Source organism: Microcaecilia unicolor, chromosome 14, assembly GCF_901765095.1.
Source record: "Microcaecilia unicolor chromosome 14, aMicUni1.1, whole genome shotgun sequence".
In the NCBI taxonomy this organism is placed as follows: domain Eukaryota; kingdom Metazoa; phylum Chordata; class Amphibia; order Gymnophiona; family Siphonopidae; genus Microcaecilia; species Microcaecilia unicolor.
Window position 1 is genome coordinate 37,246,760 of NC_044044.1, and position 18,333 is coordinate 37,265,092.

The 18,333-nt window shown below is 47.3% G+C and overlaps 1 protein-coding gene across 1 annotated transcript; it reads left to right on the forward strand.

Moving 5' to 3' along the window:
* Positions 1 to 1,165: 1,165 nt before the first annotated feature.
* Positions 1,166 to 18,221, forward strand: TDRKH (tudor and KH domain containing). Its single transcript, XM_030187562.1, has 15 exons — positions 1,166 to 1,249; positions 2,848 to 2,974; positions 4,362 to 4,468; positions 4,944 to 5,136; positions 7,886 to 8,025; positions 8,310 to 8,628; positions 8,976 to 9,142; positions 9,229 to 9,401; positions 13,685 to 13,749; positions 14,343 to 14,494; positions 16,024 to 16,158; positions 16,241 to 16,331; positions 16,494 to 17,015; positions 17,234 to 17,298; positions 17,871 to 18,221. The coding sequence occupies exons 2-14, from the start codon at positions 2,851 to 2,853 to the stop codon at positions 17,287 to 17,289; spliced, it is 2,244 nt and encodes a 747-aa protein (XP_030043422.1). The 5' UTR covers positions 1,166 to 1,249; positions 2,848 to 2,850; the 3' UTR covers positions 17,290 to 17,298; positions 17,871 to 18,221.
* The last annotated feature ends 112 nt before the right edge of the window (positions 18,222 to 18,333 follow it).

The following is an 18,333-nucleotide window of genomic DNA, read 5'->3' on the forward strand; positions in this document are numbered from 1 at the left end:
CCTCCAATGCCTCAGGTACAAAATTAGATTGAGCCTGACAGGGAGTTGTCTAGTGTATTTGAATGTAACCCACCTTCAGTTATTCCTGAAAAAGGCATACCCCAACGATCCAACTGAAATGCCTTAACCCTGCATCACAACGAAACTAAAGCTCGTACTGGACATAACTTAATTCTTCCTACTTACGATTCCCAATGTGTCTGTCACACATGAACTCTACTCAACCACATCATTTTGTTTTTGTTCATACCTATGGTAATATGTAAGCCACATTGAGCCTGCAAATAGGTGGGAAAATGTGGGATACAAATGAAATAATAAATAAAAAAGGTACAAGCAAAAAAAAATCCAAAATAAGGATGGAACCTACATGATTATTGCTTCCTATTATAGATGCTAACTCTCCAAAATGGCTGGGAGGTGATAAAGACAACAGCTGTGTATTTATGAATTGGGATTTCTGCCTTTATGATGAGGTTCAGCATTATTACTCCTCCTTAGGTTTTCAAGCTCCCACTGCACCAAAGGAGCCAACTTTTCAAAATGATTGGGGTGCTAAACCCAATAGAAATGACCCTGCTCTACCCCCACAGAGCTAGCTCATATGCACAGCGTTATTAATAGCAGTGCCAGGGGGGTGGTTAGTGCCCACAGGGAATAATTCTGAATATCTACCCCCCCCCCCCCACCCCCCAGTGCTGAGAAAGCTGGTCCTGGCAACGAGCCATTTAAACTCTCAACCCTTATTAATCAAAAACGTGATTCAATGAGAGCTGGGACTAGGAGTAGAAAAGCAATAGCAGAATGAATGAAGATGTGTTGAATCAAGAGCACAGAAATGCAGCTGCAACCCAGAAAGGCAATGGCCTAGGCCAGGGCACAGGAAAGCCACCTGGATCTGCCCCACGTGACTTGATCTCGTCCTGCAGTGCAGAACTCAGAGAGTCACGTGGCTTCCATTAAGCCTACCAGGCCTTCTTCCGGTCTCTCCCGCTGCACCAATCCCCGCGCCCTGGCCACGCGGTACCGCTTCCTCTGTGCGGTGATTGGCTTGGTCGCTCACGTGCCGCTACGTCAGTCATCTCCTTCAGCCATTAGTCGCAGCTGCCGCATCGTTAGCAGCGATTGGCTCTTTAATTCTAACACTTAAATTACTGATTGGAGCAGAGGGCAATCCTGGACTGGGATTGGCCGAAGGTGACCCGTCCTCTGCGGTGATTGGACAGCATTGTGCTGCCGGGGTTTTTGGGTAAGTGATTGGTCGGGAGAAGCTTCTCTGATTTTTCTGAGCTGGTGCCGCGGGGGCGTAGGTTGGTGGCGAGAGAGCGAGGGGGGGTGAAAGCAGTGGGGGTCATTGGGGTGTAGGGAGAAGAGACCCTGGAAGGGGGAAGAGCCAGGGTGGGAGGAGAGGATGTCGGCATAACAGGAGAGGAGGGAGAGCCTGGGGGAGAGGCTACAGGTGAGGGAGGGTAGAAGAGGGTGGGGGGAGGAGAGGAAGAGTGGGGAGAAGAGGGTGGGGAGGAGGAGTCTGCAGGGTAACAGGAGGAGAGGGGGAGTCTGGGGAAGGGGCTCCAGGTGGGCGGGGGGGGGGGGGGGGGGGGGGGGGGGAGTTAGGGGGAAGGGGCTCCAGGTGGAGAGGGAGTCAGGGGAGGAGAGGGGTGGGGGAGGAGAGGAAGACTGGGCAAAAGAGGCTTGGGGAGGAGAAGAGGGGAGTGGGAGGAGGGAGGAGTCTGGGGAAGAGGCTACAGGTGAGGGAGGGTAGAAGAGGAAGAGTGGGGAAAAGAGGCTGGGGAGGGGAGGAGGAGTCTGCAGGGTAAGAGGAGGAGAGGGGGAGTCAGGGGGAAGAGGCTCCAGGTGGAGAGGGAGTCAGGGGAGAAGAGGGGTGGGGGTGGAGAGGAAGACTGGGCAAAAGAGGCTTGGGGAGGAGAAGAGGGGAGTCGGGGGGGGGGGTGGTAAGAGGAGGAGAGCCAGGGGATAAGAAGAGAGGGGGAGTCTGGGGAAGAGGCTCCAGGTGAGGGAGGGAAGTCAGAGGAGAAGAGGCTCGGGGTGGGAGAGGAAGAGTGGGGAGGAGTGGGGGGAAGTGGGGGGGGGGGGCGAAGAGGAGGGGAGTCTAGGGAAGAGGCTCCAAGTAGGTAGGTAGATGGGGGGAGAAGAGGAAGAGTAGGGAAAAGAGGGGAGGGGGAGGAGAAGAGGCCCATGGTGGGGAGAGAGTCTGGGGATAACAAGAGGCAGCTTGTGGGGAAGAGGAGAGGGGGATAAGTGGCTCAGAGGGAGAGGAAAGTGGGAGTCAGGAGATAAAAGGCTGCAGGAGAAACCAGTATGTATGTGAGACCCTGGGGTAAGGTTCACATGAATTTCTTTCAGTTGGAGGGATGGCGTATGAATTGTCTTGTAGGGAAGGTTTAACGCGCAGCCCGATCCCTTCCTGACATGTCCTGCACAACGTATAGATATTAGAATGTAGTCCTGGAAGATTGCAAACATCTTAGCGTTTCCAGATATCCCTAATGAATACTTGTGAGAGAGATTAGTATGCACTGCCTCTTGCATATTCATTAGCAAGATCCTTCTTCAGAGCCCTGCAGTTTGTTGCTCTTGTTTTGGAGTTGATGGGGAGCTGCATGCTTTAGACTGGGGTTCTCAGGCCTGTCCCAGTCAGTTAGGCTTTCAGGATCTCCACAGTGAATATGAATACACTACCTCCTTTTATGCAGATCTAGTTCAAGCACATTTTGTTGTGAATATCCTGAAAACCTGACAGATGAAGTAACACTCGGTGCTGCCATCACAGCCCTCTGGTGAGGATGCTGCCATCAGGTCTACAATCACTGTTTCTGTTTCCTGCAGGACATGTCTGCTACAGAGAGTTACTGGACTAACTTGAGCACACAGCAAAAAGTGGCTGTGAGCCTCGGCATTCCTGCTTGTATCACCATCGCCTATATCTTATATCGTCGATACCGGGAGAGTAAAGGTAGGCAGGTGGGGAAACGACTCCTGAAACCACATGGCTGAACACATGCCTTCAAGTATGAGTGCGAGGAGCATGTGTGGTTTTACAGTCTGGGGATGGCAGAGGTGAGGTGCACACAGACTTCAGAAGCTTTGTGGTTGCAGCTGTAACGTGAGCAGGTGTGGTGTGGGCATTGCTGAGGATAGTTTTATGAACTTAAGGCACATAGCTGCATTTCTTGCCTGTACAGAATAGATGTGTTTGGAGATTTTTATAGATACCTTGTTATAAAATGACTTTCACTGAACTCAGCAGCAACATTCATGCATGTACCCCAGGAAACATGGGGGGGCTCTGGTAGCTGTCTACGTGCACTGGACACATTACGAAGAGATTCACCCAAGGCAGTGTACAGCAGGTACAGCATAATTAAAATCAGTGAATCCTAGTGATGGGATTAACCTGATAACAGCATTAGAAATATAAACATTTAACCATATAAGGCCCCAGAACTTGGTGGTAAGCAGAATGTTTTGAAACAAAATTTGATCTACCAGATAGGACTGTCAAGGAGGGGGAGAGAATTTTCCTGCTGTCATTTCCTCTCTGGTGACTCTGGAGGGTCAGAAGAGCCCAGGCCTTCTGAGGTGGCGGAAGGGGGAAATGTGTCCCCTCTGGTATTGGGAGGGGGAAACGAATTGGAATTCTGTGTGAAATTGTGATGGGAGGGCAAAGGGATTTGGTAGGGCGAGGGAGACGATAGGAATTGGAACTGTTCAACAGTTCTAAATCTTGATATTGTGTTTTGCTTTTAATAAAAAAAAGATTTACCAGATAGGACCAGAGCTTTCTGGCCTTGGGGCTCACTGGGTCCTGCTTGCTGAGACAGCAGAATTGGGTTCAGATCAGTGCCCAGTAGATAGATACAGTGCAGGAGAACAGGGATTAGCTCCAGACCTCAAAGCAAGGGGAAGAGGAAAGCGGTAGCTCCCGGCCACCAGGGTGTAAGAATGGTAGGAGCTATCATCACAATAGGGGAGGACACTGTGGCAGAGAGAACTCAGGGCACCCATTTTTCAAGCTCCCCCCGCCACCTAGTAGCAGAAATTCTAGATATGAAAACACTGTTGGAAACAGGATGCTGGGCTCAATGGACCTTTAGTCTTTCCCAGTATGGCAATACTTATGTAAAACAGTTTCAGAATTCAGGGAAAGATCTGTGACAGACTGGACTGAGTGCAGCTGCATTTGCAATTCAATATGCATTTAAGTGCATTAGAAAACATACACAGGATATGTCCCTGCATTTCTCCTGCCAGGCCTTGCTCAGATTGGTGCATGTGAACTGTTGCTGTGACTTGATCTCACCTTGATTTACTGCTTTAACCTTCTTCTGGTCTGTGTTCAGATGAGAATGTGGCATTTATTGGAGAGGATGATATCGAAGTAGAGATGAAGGTCCCTCAGGAGGCTGTGAAACTGATAATTGGACGGCAGGGTGCAATTATAAAACAGGCAAGTATAAGGGCAGTGACAAAATCTGTGCCGATCACTGTAGCATGGCTGGGGGACTCTTTGTTAGGCAGGATGAAGACCCTTCAGCATAGTCTGAGGGCCATGATTTTGTCACTGTTGGATACAGAATAGATCACGTGAGATGCCCCCCATATCTTTTGGTGATTGCCTTGCCTAAATCAGGTTCTTGCTATTTGCAGTGTGCAGTCTGCCTGGTTCCCTCCTTTGGTTGTCCGAGCTGCTCTTCTGCCTGGCCCCCACTGCAGTGCTTTCTCCCCTTAAACGCTTCTCCTTTCCCGCTGTTCACTTCACTTTGCAGGATCCATGGTAGATTTGCTCGTAACCTGAGCAAAAGTGGAGGGGCAAAAGCCCCTTGTTAAGAACTGACTGCACATGACTCTGGGTGAAGGCAACACAAAGTGTTGGACAGCGTCGTGTCTCTCCGGCCAGAAACGACTGTCCATTCTTCTTTCAGCTGAGAAAAGAGACGGGGGCTCGTATTGATGTTGATGATTCAGAAAACGCACGGGGTGACCGTGTGCTGCTAATCAGCGGGATACCGGTACAGGTCTGCAGAGCTAAGGAAACCATCCGTCGTATCCTGAGTGAGAACATGCCTGTGTCAGAGGAGCTCCTTGTCCCCCAGCGGGCCGTGGGACGCATTATTGGTAAACATACCTGAGTTTGAGGAAATCCTCATCCCTCTGGGGCTGTGGGATGCATTATAGGTTACTCCCGGGGGAATTCTGTGCAAAATTGTACATACTTTGTGATTCTTTTGCACAGAATTCCCCCATCATAAAGCTCGACTTTGACTTCTTCCCTGAGCATGAAATCCCTCTTCCCCCCCCCCCCCCCCCCCAGCTTTTTGTCTTCTCAGGTTCCACCTTCCCTAACTGTATCAGCTTGAACCCATTCCCCTCATGTGGTAGATTCAGCCTGTTCTCCAGGGTGAATACCTCTTAGTCTTTCCATCAGACCAGTCCAGAATTCATGCGTTCTGCCCCTCAGCCAGCAGATAGAAACAGAGACCTGACAGTTATGAGCTTTACTCTATAAGGGGCACTGTTGGCTCTCCAGTATGCTATCTCCAGCAGATGGTAACGGGCATTTCATGCAGCAGCAGACTGGTCTGTTGGTAGAGCTCCTGGGTTCAGCAGGAAAACTGGTCACCCAGTTAAGTGCCTGGAGTGGAGGAAAGTCCAGTATTCTGCCAGTAGTTTCCATGATGCTAGGAGTACCTGGAGGAGTCTAGGCAGATCACGCTTCTTATTCTCCCACCTTCCCCTGTTTTTTGTTTTGCTGGGGAAAAAGCTTTATATATTGGAGAGCTCTCCTTCGCCTTGCATTACATCACATAGCCCGCAAAACCCACCAACAATAAGCGATCCAGAGATTTACAGTGATTATTAATCTCCAAAACAGGCCCCACTTAAATCAGTGAAAAGAAGATCATTGATTTAGGCTCACAAAGAACGTCTGAAGCAAAAACATCTTTAGCAACGTTCTAAATTGACAATAGTTGGCTGTTTGTCTAAGGGAGAGAGGTAAAAGATTCCATTATGATGCTGCCTGATAAGACAGACAGGCTTGAAATTTATTTATTTTTTGTTACATTTGTACCCCGCGCTTTCCCACTCATGGCAGGCTCAATGCGGCTTACATGGGGCAATGGAGGGTTAAGTGACTTGCCCAGAGTCACAAGGCGCTGCCTGTGCCTGAAGTGGGAATTGAACTCAGTTCCTCAGGACCAAAGTCCACCACCCTAACCACTAGGCCACTCCTCCACTGCTTTAATTTTCTGAGTAGAAGGCAAGCCTAATGGATATTGATTTCTTGTAATCCTAAGATTTCCTCCATTCAGAAAAAGAAAAGAAATCAGATACATGAGACTCTCTCTATGGAAAGCCTTAAAACCCAACACAAATACTGTAACCTGGCCTCTATAGGCAACGAGTGTAAATTCAGCAAGAGAAGACTGATTAGACTGAAATTTACCTCACAGCAGCGTTTAGTTTTCAGAACCTTTGAGCAGCCAATGTAAATCGAATTGCAGTAATCAAGTTGTGAAAGTACTAAAGATTGAACCAGTAGCTGAAGTACAGCTGAGTCAAAATACTTACAGATGACCCTTAATTTCTTAAGCAACAAAAAGAGATTTTTTTACTATTTTATTGACCTGAGTGTTTAAAGACCCAGAATTCTGGAAACCCAGTCTTTCATTTAAACTTAGAAGTACCAGTCTCACAGGATGATTCTTTAAGATGGTTAACGGGACCCGTCCCGTTATAAATTGGTTTCACAGGCTGAGGGCAACCAGCCAGCACACTCATGAAGATCCTGTAAACACACTGTAGTCATTAGGTAATGTTAGTAATAACCCCTTTTTCTGTCCCTGTTTGCAACTTGAATCCTATTTGCTGTTGCTCCTTTTTCCAAATAATCGGTGACCTTGCAGACCTGTCAGTGAATGAGCCCAGTCTATTAGTTTTGTCTCTAGGTAGCTTTGCCTGGGTTTTGGGGGGGTCACAGTGTCCCTAGAAACTACCCTGAGGAAGATTGAGAATATGCAGGGCCGCATTCACTCCTCCAGCTTAATCCTAGGTAGGGACAGCCCCCTCTGCATCCAGCTTGAAGAGGATTAACGCTCCACTCTTGATGCACTGACCATCCTTCAGTGATAAGGCTGTTGCCCCAGGTGCTTGCCCACTTTGTCTATTGGGAGGCACATGCCAGGGAGTGGCACTTGTGCGGGCTGGGCCTGAGCAACGCTTGGTCTAGGGCATTGGTTCTCAAACCTGTCCTGGGGTCCACCATCTACTTGGCTTTTCTGGATATCCCTAATATATATTCTAAAAGAACAATAGGGTTATCAAAACAGTACAGTGATTATGTATTAATAATGTTAATCATTGAAATATACTTTATACATCACATCAAAACTCTCATGTACTGTTGATCGAAGTGAAGGATTTACGGTGGAAAAGCATGCGAAGGATTGTTTTTCATTGTCCACGGTTTAAGAACTATGATTGCTCAGTATGGGTGACTCCTTCCGTGGTTTAAAGTGGGCTACATTTTGGTTTTAAATAACGTTAAGATAGATTAATGAATATGTATGAGACATTTGCGTATATAACGGAGGTGACAGGCATGCAAATCTGTCTTCTGCATATTCATTAGGGATATCCTGAAAACCTGAATAACTGGTGCTCCCCCAGGACTGGTTTGAGAACCTGCAGCTTTTTCTCCAAACTTCCATCCCGAGGATGGACTGCTGATGTTGATGTGAGGCAGACTGATAGATAGCAGGGGCTGCAGTTAAAAAAAGGGGTGCATGTGCCTGTCATTTAGAGGCGACTCTTGTGCCAGTCAGTGACTCGTGCTTCAGCAGTGTCCTTTTTCTCTCTGGTGAAGGCAGGGGAGGAGAGACGATCAGGGTGATCTCCAAGAGCTCCGGAGCCAAAGTGTTCTGTTCACGGGAGCCAGACGACAAGCTGGCGCTGACGAGGACCATCACTGTGACTGGCACCCAGAAGGAGGTGGAAGCGGCAAAGGTGGGAAGGACACATGAAAAGGAAAACCTTTCCCTAGAGCTGGCTGCTGCTACAGCAGGGGACTGGACTGAATCCTTAATCGTGCCTCGAAGCTGCCGTGGGGCCAAGCTTGGGGTGTGCTCAATACTGGCAACACCAAGTTTGTCAGACCATGGTGTGTAGAATGCCATTTTTGGGCTTGGGTGTGGGGAGAGGCTGCAGCCTGATCTCATTCTGTTTGTTGGGATTTTGCACTCTTTGAGGAATGCAGGTGTAACCCCCCTGCTCCTGATCCTTTCTCCTAGCAACTGATCCAGGAAAAAGTGCTGGAGGAGGAAGCTTTGAAAAAGAAGGTGTTGCAGTCCGTTTCCTCCCGCTGCCAGCGCAAGCAGCCCATTGGTGTGCGGAGGGTGGATGTGGGTCCTGGAGCCAAGGACGAGCAAGCTTTATCCCACCAGAGCGGCGATTTCAGCAACAGCCTGCGAGATGTTCCAGACCAGTGTAGAAGAACACAGGAGCATATGTTGCCCTCAGAGCTACAAAAGCAGAAAGCATCAGACGTGGAAGATGACCTTCAGGCATCTGTGACCGCACCATCTGCAGAAGATGTGTATAAATTTGAAAGTAAGTGTGCTATGTTCTCTCTTTGATGCGCATTTATGGCGTTCCTTTCCCTCTTTTATTGTTGTATGTAACCCACTTTGACCTCGCCTATGTAAAGGCAGTATATCGAGTAAAGAAATAAACAACGAAACATACTGAGTGCATGTGAATAGATGGGGTGAAACGGCTTTAGCTGCAGTCTGTTAATGCACTCTGCATGGCACCCTCGGAGGGAGCTGCGACAAACGTTGGCGGCTGCCCTGTTCAGTGCTGAAGGTCAAAAGTCAAGAGGCAACATTTGAATCTGGGTCTCAGGTTTTTCAGCAGGAATCCTTCTCTTTCACACTGTGGGTGTTCTTGCCTTCTAGTACCCAGCCCAGACTTCAGTTTCAAGGCTGATGAACATCTGGACGTTTACGTGTGTGCCAGCGAGAACCCCAATCACTTCTGGATCCAGATCCTGGGATCACGCTCCCTGCAGCTGGATAAACTGGCCACGGAGATGTCTCAGTACTACGAGTCCTACAGCCAGTCTGTGAGTATGGTGGCGGGACGAGGCAGTTCTCGTCTGGAAATGGAGAAGCAGCTGCCAACACCCTTCTTTTTTTCTCTTTTCTCTAGTTGGAGCTGCTGTCCGTTGGTGTGGGAGATATTGTGGCTGCCCCATACACACATGACAGACTTTGGTACCGAGCTAAAGTTCTGGGCATCTTGGACAACGGAAATTTGGACCTTTATTATGTGGATTTTGGGGATAATGGAGAAGCTGCACTGGGAGAACTACGCGTGCTCAGGTAAAGCTCTTGGCCGTGACCTGTTGCAATTTCTTCATTTTAGTAACATATGAAATTTGAAAGGGACTGGGATCTGAGAGGCCCCCACCTCACTTTCCTTTCTGCCACTGGGGGACCAGGGTGCTTGTGAATATCTTTTCCTTATCTCTCCAGACCAGTCCTGAGGAGTGGATATATCCTCTCTTACTAGCAGATGGGTGGCATCACCCCTTTAAGGCTCCTGTGCAGCCCTGACCCAGCCAGTATTTCTCAGTCTCCAGCAGATGGTAGGTGTATCTAGACAGTAGGTTGAGGGTGTGCCAGGTTTGCTCTAGTTTTAAAAAAATTAAGAAAAAAATAAAAGCATTACTCCAAAGGGGAAATCTCATTTTTTTAAAAAAATGTCGACCATGTGGGCTCTTTAGGGTGCTGCCTTAGCCCAGGGGTGTACACTCTGAGACTTCATATTACTGCTTCACTACCCCTGTTCTCTGCGTGCAGCTGTGCCTCTGCCTCCTCCCTCACCTTAGAAGGGGTTCCTTGAATGCTCCCAGGGAAGGAATAAAACAACCACTGTAGGAAAAAATTAAAAAATCGGCTTCAGAGGCACAGAGGAGGCCCTTTTGGCAAGACCACCTGCCATTCTAGATTCCATTGCATCTGCTCTCAAGGTATGTAGAGAACCTCCTGTGCTAATTTGGCAGGATTCTGATGCTTTAGAGCACCCCCCACTACACACACACACAGAGTTTTCCCTGGAATTTATACTGCTTCTCCATCAGGCTTTGTGCTTGAAGAAAGGTTGGGTTCTGCTTGTGAAGGCTCAAAAAGAGCCGCTTGGCTGACAGATCCCCTGACCTAGAAGAATTGGGCTCCAGATTCCCCTAGAGAGGATATTTTGGACCAGGATGAGCCATGGGTGGGGGGAGGATCGGATCTTCATGAGTTAGACAGATGTTCCTTTGGTGGTGCACATCTTCAGAAGACCAGAGTTCTAGCAAATATGTGCAAGCTGGCTTGGACCTTTCCTTTTCACGAGGATCTCGTTGAAATGGTTGATACTCCATGGCACTCCCTTGACGCGGCTCTTAAAATCAACAGAATAATGGTTAGACCTTTCGCATGGAGATGCTCAAGTTGGTCATTGTGGCAGTTAGGGGGAATTCCTCACTTGGATCTTTTCTGAAGCTTATCTTCACATTCCTATCGGGATCATCCAAGAATTTTGGATTGGCCACAGCCCTAAGGACCTTTTCTGTGGTGGTGGTCCATCCTCACCTTGATGAGCGGTTGGGGGTATGATATACAGCCTTTCTGTGGTACAACCAAAGCACTTTACATTTATTATGTACAGGTCCCTAATGAGTTCACAATAAGATTTGTACCCGGCAATGGAGGGTTAAGTAACTTGTCCAGAGTCACAAAGATCTGTAGTGGAATCAAACCCAGGTTCTCAGCCCATTGTATTAACTATTAGGCTACTCCTCCACTCCAAGGAAGACAGTAAGAGTTCCACTGCCCAGGTGGTCGGCCTTCTGCAGAGTCTGGGGTGGATAGTGAATTTGCCCAAAAGCTCCCTGATTCTGGCTTAGCAGTTGAAGTATGATTTAATACGTGAAAGGGCAAAGTCTTCCTCCCAGAGGTAGGGATTTAGAAACTCCATTCCCAAATCTACTTCCTGATAAGTGTTTCCAGCCAACAGCCTGGGTGGTACTTCTGGTCTTGGGCTCAATGGTGGCCACGATAGAGGTAATTCCCTGGGTGAGAGCACATATATGCCCCCCCTTCAGCGAGTCCTATTGGCAATTTGGTCTCAGATGGATGCGGTGAGCTATTGCCTCTTTTTACGGCATGAGGTGAGATGCAGTCTGCAGTGGTAGTTGGACACCAATTTGTTGAGAGGCATGGACCTGGAATCCCCAGAGTGTATTGTGGTGACGATAGATGCTAGTCTCTTGAGTTAGGGAGCACACTTTCAGGGCCAGGTGGCACAGGCTGGTGGTCGATGACAGAGGCAGGATGGCATTCCAGTGCATCCATAAGTGACACATCTCTTTCGATCCATCAACGGTCTTTTATAGACCAACTGTGCTCATATTTTAAAGATATACCACCAGAAATATTTGCGATTTAACATTTTCATTAAAACCAGCTATGCTCATATTTTAGAGAGATATCACCAAAATATTTGCAATTTGTTGAAGTTTCTCTTTAATAAGATTCCTGAAGCAGTACGGTTTCGAGTCATCATCTAATAAAGGTTTTTAACTACATACTGAGAGTCCTTGGTCTGTTTTGAAGAGCCTGATCCTGTTCCCACTTCTTGTTTGATCAGGTCTTCTCCACAATAACTCGCAAATTCCTTCAACTTCTTGGTCATATGACACACGTAGTGCAACTAGCCAAGATGCACATGCGTCAACTTCAACGGCAGCTCAAGTTCCTTTGGAATCAATATCTTCAATCACTCAACAAAAAAATGCCAATCCAACATTTATGCTCTTCTTTCCAATGGTTGTTTCCGTTCACCAAACCTCACCATTGGTGGTCCCTTTCAGCCTCAACTACCTCATCTTACCCACAGATGCATCCAAAGTGGGAAATCCAAGGCTTCTGGAACATGTACAAACAAACTCTCCATATCAATATTTTGGAACTCAGCGCAAGCAACACATTTTTTCCCCATGGGTATGATCTCAAACAATGCTAACCAGAATGAACAACCAAGTGGCTGTGTTTTACATAAACAAGGTGGTTTGGGGTCCCTTCGTCTTTGCCAAGAGGCTGTGAAAACTTGGGCTCTGGTACTGCAACTGCAAACAGCTCTTCAGGCTACTTATCTTCCAGGACATCAAAGTCAGATAGCTGATTCTCTTGTCGCAAACTTCAGCCCCACAAATGGATGCTGGATCACAACCCTGTGCAACTGTTTTCAGCTAATGGGGAATATCTGTGATAGACCTTTTTGCCTCACCAAACGATACCCAATGCAGTCATTTTTGTTCTCTGCATACAACTCCACCCACAGTAGCATCAGATGCTTTCACTATCAGTTGGAACTTAGACCTACTCTACATTTTTCCACCCTTTCCACTAATCTCTAGACTCCTGCAGAAGACTTTTTCGGATAAGGACAAAGCTGAAGTCATGGCTTCTCAATGGCCCAGACAGGTCTGGTTTCCATGCTTACTAAGGCTCTTGGTAGATTCCCCATTTTTATTGCATCATCACCCAATGGTTTTGGTGGGTATCATCTCAGCTAGGTAGATTTCAGAGTTGCAGGATCTTTCCTGTCTAGAGCCATTCCTCATTTTTTCCTGAAAGAAGGTGGTCCTTTGCCCAGTGCCATCTTTTCTGCCCAAGGTGGTCTCTCTATTTCATATGAAATAATGAGTCCTTCTCCTAATGTTTCCTTGGGGGGGGGGTGTTGCCGGGGATCCTTGTATCATTTGGAAGTGTGCAGGGCATTGCATGACTACATTCAAAGGACAAAGGAGTTTCAGAAGTATGACACTTGTCTGGAGGATGGAAGAAGGGTGAGGTGGCCAGATGGCTTATCTGCTGAAAGGAAGGCTGATGCGGAATGAGCTGAAGGTACATTTGACCAGAGCCCAGTGGGCATTCTTTGATTCTGGCTTAGGAGATATGTAAGCAGCAACTTGGGCAACACTGCATATGAAGCACTTAGCTTGGATGTTCAGACATGACAGGATGCGGACTTTGGAGCTCAGGTGTTGGTGACCAGGTTATCTGTGACCCACCCTTGTTGAGTACTTCCCATTTGTCAAGACTGGTCTAGAGAGATGAAGAAAAAATTAGGTCTTACCTGCAAATTTTCTTTCCTGGAATCTATTGAGACCAATCACGAACCCACCCACTATCTGTGCTTATCTGTTTTGGTCGTTATGGTGTCTTGCAGCAGGGGAGTCCCTCTCTGAAGCTCTGTTTCCAGAGGGTTGCCTGATTCTGGATTCTATTATGTGAAGCAAAGAAAAAATGAGAGAAGTAATGGTTTAATTTGTATTGAGTTGTTCTTGGTTGTTTTTTCTTTCCCTGGGGTTTTGTTTGAGTTCTACCATACTACCTGGTCAATAGAAGTACTGGCTGGAGCTTTAAAGGGGTGATGTCACACATCCAGTAGTTCTCAGTCTCCACCCATCTTGGGTAAGACCTAATTTCTCCTTGTCTACATTTGTTTCTGTATTAAATGTAGCACTGGGAAATTTTGCATGCCATTTTTACAGGTGATAGTCCCTCCCCTGGTTGATATGAGGCTGCTGACTGGGACTTTTTCTTTCTTGTAGGAGTGACTTCCTGAGTCTGCCATTCCAGGCCATCGAATGCAGCCTGGCAGGAATCGGCCCAGCCGGTGAGTCTCTCAGAAGATGGGAGTTACTGATTTTGGTGACAAAGCTAAACATGAGAAGCGAGTGAGATCAGTTAGCTAGAAGTTGTCTACTTTCCCATTGATCAACAATATATGTACATTTTGCTTTGACAGAGAGAGGCTCACTCCATGAATGTAGATGAGGGTGTGGTCATAAAGGGGGGGGTCACACCACCTTTTTTTTTTTTTTTTTTTAAATCTTATTCCAGAGATGTTGGGGGAAAGTAAGAGGAAATGAAGGTGGAGTTGGTGTGGCTGCTTCAGCTCAAGCCTCGCTGTTGAGTCTCTTCTAAAGACCAGGTGCTAGATTTTCCCATAGTGGATGATGTCCAGTAGAGCAGTGCTTTTCAGCCTTATCCTAGAAGTATCCTTGCCAGTCAGACTACCATCATGAATGCAGGAGAGAGAGTTGCATTCAGTGGGTCTCCATTTAGGCAAATGTCTTTCATACATATTCATACTGGTAATCCTGAAAATGTGAGAGGCGTGATGAAGAGAGTGCAGTTCAGAGGGAATGCTTTTGTGTTCCGGAGGATCCGTCACAGAATTTAATCCTTCTCCCTTACCTGTGGCAGGTGAGCAGTGGTCAGAGGAAGCCCTGGATGAGTTTGATCGGCTGACATACTGTGCGGAGTGGAAACCTTTAGTGGCAAAGCTTTCTAGCTACTCACAGACTGGGGTGTGTACTTGGCCACAGGTCCAGCTGTACGACTTCTCTGATAGAAAGGTACACACTGCTTCTTGTACTAATGAGATGCATGGATAATGTTTAACAGAGTTGATAAGGGCCTCCTCTTCCTTACAATCCAAGGGGGATGTACATTGATTCCATTACTTTTCCAATAACCAAAAAGGCTTACTGGCCTGTAGTTTCCACCCTCTTTTCCGTCACCACGTTTGTGAAGAGGGACCACATCCGCTCTTCTCCAATCCCAAGGAACCTCCCCTATCTCCAAGGATTTATTAAACAAATCTTTAAGAGGACCCGCCAGAACCTGTCTGAGCTCCCTCAATATCCTGGGATGAATCCCATCCGGTGCCATGCTTTGTCCACCTTCAAAAGTTTCACTTTCTTCCATGAACGGTGCTGTACCCACTCCATTCTCATATGTACCTTTTGCCAGTCAATTGTGGTTCTTCTCCAGGATTTTCTTTTGTGAACAAAGAACCAGCACTGTGACAAAATGCCTAGCCACCCACCTGGGGCTAACCCTGCGGCCACCTGGAGGGTCTATCCCGAGCACAGTTCAGCTCCGCCTGCACCTGCTGCTTGTTCTCTAACACCCACCTCCCCACCGGCTGGGTCTCGCTTGCCTCTGGGCGAGTCCTCCCACTCTCAGGTTATTTCCCGATGATTTCTAGGTTACTGGGGCCACACTCTCAAGGGTCCCACAGTACCCAGAAAGCACTCACAGACCAAAAACAAGGATTCTTAGTCCAGGACAGCTGAGTCAATAAACTAATCAGGTTTATTGTCAAGAGTAGAACGGTGAACCATATAAACAGGTGGAAATTAACAGGCAATAACCTATCTACTACCTAAATAATACCTGAGGAGTTCAGGTACAAAATATAGCTGCTGACAGGTCATGAAGTCTAACTGTTCACAGGGTCTCAGGAAAAGAGAACATTCTCTTTCCACTCCTTTATCAGCTACTAAAAAAATTTACGTCACAGCTTAAGCTAACAGCTTTTGGCAGGAAGAAGAAACTGACAGTTCTGTATCAACTTTACAGTCAACACCTACTGGACAAACAAAGAAGATGCACATCATAAACAATAGCTATACAATTCGCCACAAGTACGTTTGCTTTTTCCTCATCATTCTCTACATAGCTGTTCACAGCATCTTTGTCTCACAATTCCATTTTTAGTCTTCCTCCTTTTCACAAACATACCTGAAAAAATTCTTGTCGCCCCTCCGAATAATCTTCCATTAGTTATAACTCAGCAGCCAAACTTTTAAAAACTCATTTGTTTCACAAATGTTTGGGGTACAACTGAATTTTATTTAAATAGACACTTGTTTGCAGATTGTTTAATTTGTATTGTAATTAATGTTGGGTTTGTACACTGCCTTGGATTTAGCAGTTTATCATTGCCCAAGAATAGAATCAAATCTGTGCTTAGGTTCCACAGTGTATGCTTGAATCATAGGATCCAGCAGCCCTCAGTCTGCTCTGTCATGCCCTACAGAGGGGTTGGTGCTAGCCCCTTGTATGAAATGTCTCACAGTTGCCCTTTCTTTAACATCAGAGCATCGAGGTTGGGCAGGAGCTAATTCGCCTTGGTCACGCTGTGCAGCGTCCACAGGTCAAGGAGGTGGGGATCGGAGACCGAGGTGACCACAGTGTAACAACGGACGGCACAGATCCACCGCAGCAGCTACTGGTGAGGGTGAAGCTCTGGTTGGGAATCTGAGTAACAATGCTGGCAGATCGCTGTGTTTTCCATATTATCCCTTCTCTTGCAGGAAGATGCGGATGCCTCCCGACACAGGTTGTTTTTGGAGAGCCGAAGAAGTCCAGAAGAGCTGCGCACCCTGTCCTGCCTCAGCCTCTCTGGTAAGTGTGGGGGAAGACTCGTAGAAGCCGCAGGAAAGGGTGCGTGGAGTAAGCACTCCAAAAGCAGTGTACACATTGTGGTAAACAGGTGCAGAAAGCCAGGGGGCCTATGGGGGGGGGGGGGAAACGTAACATGTGTAACTCCTGGCTTGGCCTTGGTAGATCAATCCATTGAAGTACTGCGAGCTGACCAAGAAATGCAAGGCACTTCCCTGGCACCAGTCCTTCCACTCCCGCTATATTCCATGTCGTCCTCCACTCCCTCTCGCGATGCTGAGAATCCTGGCACTCTCACCACCAGCCTGTACCGGAAGAAAGCAGGGGCCATGCAGGAACCCAAGGATTGCTGTGCTGAAGAGACTACATTGGAGGGCTGTGCTGAAGGGGCAGCCCTGCTAAATAAGGACTCTGTAAACATGAAGCCTGCCAGGGAGGTGAATGCTGGAACATCCCTGGGAGAAGTATGTGAAATATCGAGTTCTACTAGTGCAGGTGACTCTTCTACTGCCCTCTCCAGTCTGAGCTCTGGCGACTCACTGGGCCTGGACAGTACCACCTATTCTCTCCGAGGCTGTTTCTACTACCTGTCATCAGAGGAACCCTGCAGTTCTGTCTTTGACAGTCACTCAGGATCTGAGCGGGAGTTTTCAAGCATCAGCTCCTGCATGGGGAATAGTAGTAGAGGTATGGTGGGCACTGGGGAGTGGTACTGGTGTGGTGGAGGGGAAGGGATATGCATGCCCTCCTCCAGAAGAAGGCAGTGGGGAGGCGGCAAACACCTGTGGGCTGAGGGACTTTCTAGAAAGGAACTATTTTTTTTTCTCTGCTTCTCCCCTGATCCTACTGAAAACTGGACTTGGTATTGGAAAGTGTAGAAAGCATTGTTTTCTCTCTTTGCACAGAAAATGCTTCCATGTCTGCAAGCAGAGAGGACCTCCTGGATAAAGAACTGCTCTGAGTGTATGCAGTATGTATGAAAAAGGACCCCACCCACAGTCCCAACCCTCAGGATTGGGCCACTTTCTAGCTTTGTTTATAAGATACTTTTGATGATCTTTAAGGTTCAGTTTACTGGCAACTCTACCTATGTACCCAGCCGTTCCTTAACTGTGTCCACCTTTACTACCATGTGTTTTTTGCAAACTGTTTTTTTTTTTTTTGGGGGGGGGGGGGGGATTGTGGGCCTCCAACTTTGGAATCTGCTTCCATTATCTCTCCATCTGGAAGAGTCTTTAGGCCAGTTCAAGGAAGGCTTAAAAACTCCTCTGTTTATCGGTCCGGAAAGACAGATGGGTGACCTCTGGTGCTTTGTAGGTATTTTTTTTCCTCTATTTTATATGCTTTATTTTTACTGATTTTTTTTCCCCCATTACATTTCTAGTTCCTTTCCTTCTTTAAGAATATTGCAACAATCTTGAAACTTCTCGGATTGACTCACATGCAGCTGTAAAATTCCTAGTTTGACCCTCATAGAAAACTAGCCCTGCTCCCTTTCACCTGTTCTGTTAATGTCTTTATCACCTCTTGTCTCCCGCACAGGGCCAGGCAGTGCGGACACTACTGCTGCAGCAGACTCCGATGTTCCCCTCCTTGAGTGTCTTGTGCAAGAATCTGCTTCCATGTTAACAAGAGACTGTGTAGGAGAGGACAGACAGGGCCAGGGTGACTGAGTAAAAGCGGGCCGTTCCCTTCATTAGAACACAGTAGTGGGCTGAGTGCGGTCTGCTGCTCCCTCCTTCTTCCCAGTAACCTAATGGTATTTCCTCTCACCTCTTCCATTCCCCTGCCTTTCACTCTTTATACAAAGATTCAGAATGGGCACAGTGCTGACACGATCCGTCTCTTGAGGCTATGTAACCCTGGAATGTACACCGAAGGACTAGACGAGCAATGTGTATATAATTCTGCTTTTCTTAATAAAGTTGGTTGCACAATTCTGCCTTTTACTTATTTATTTTGGTTCTAAGGGACAGGACATGTCCTCACAGGTGCCACTTACCCT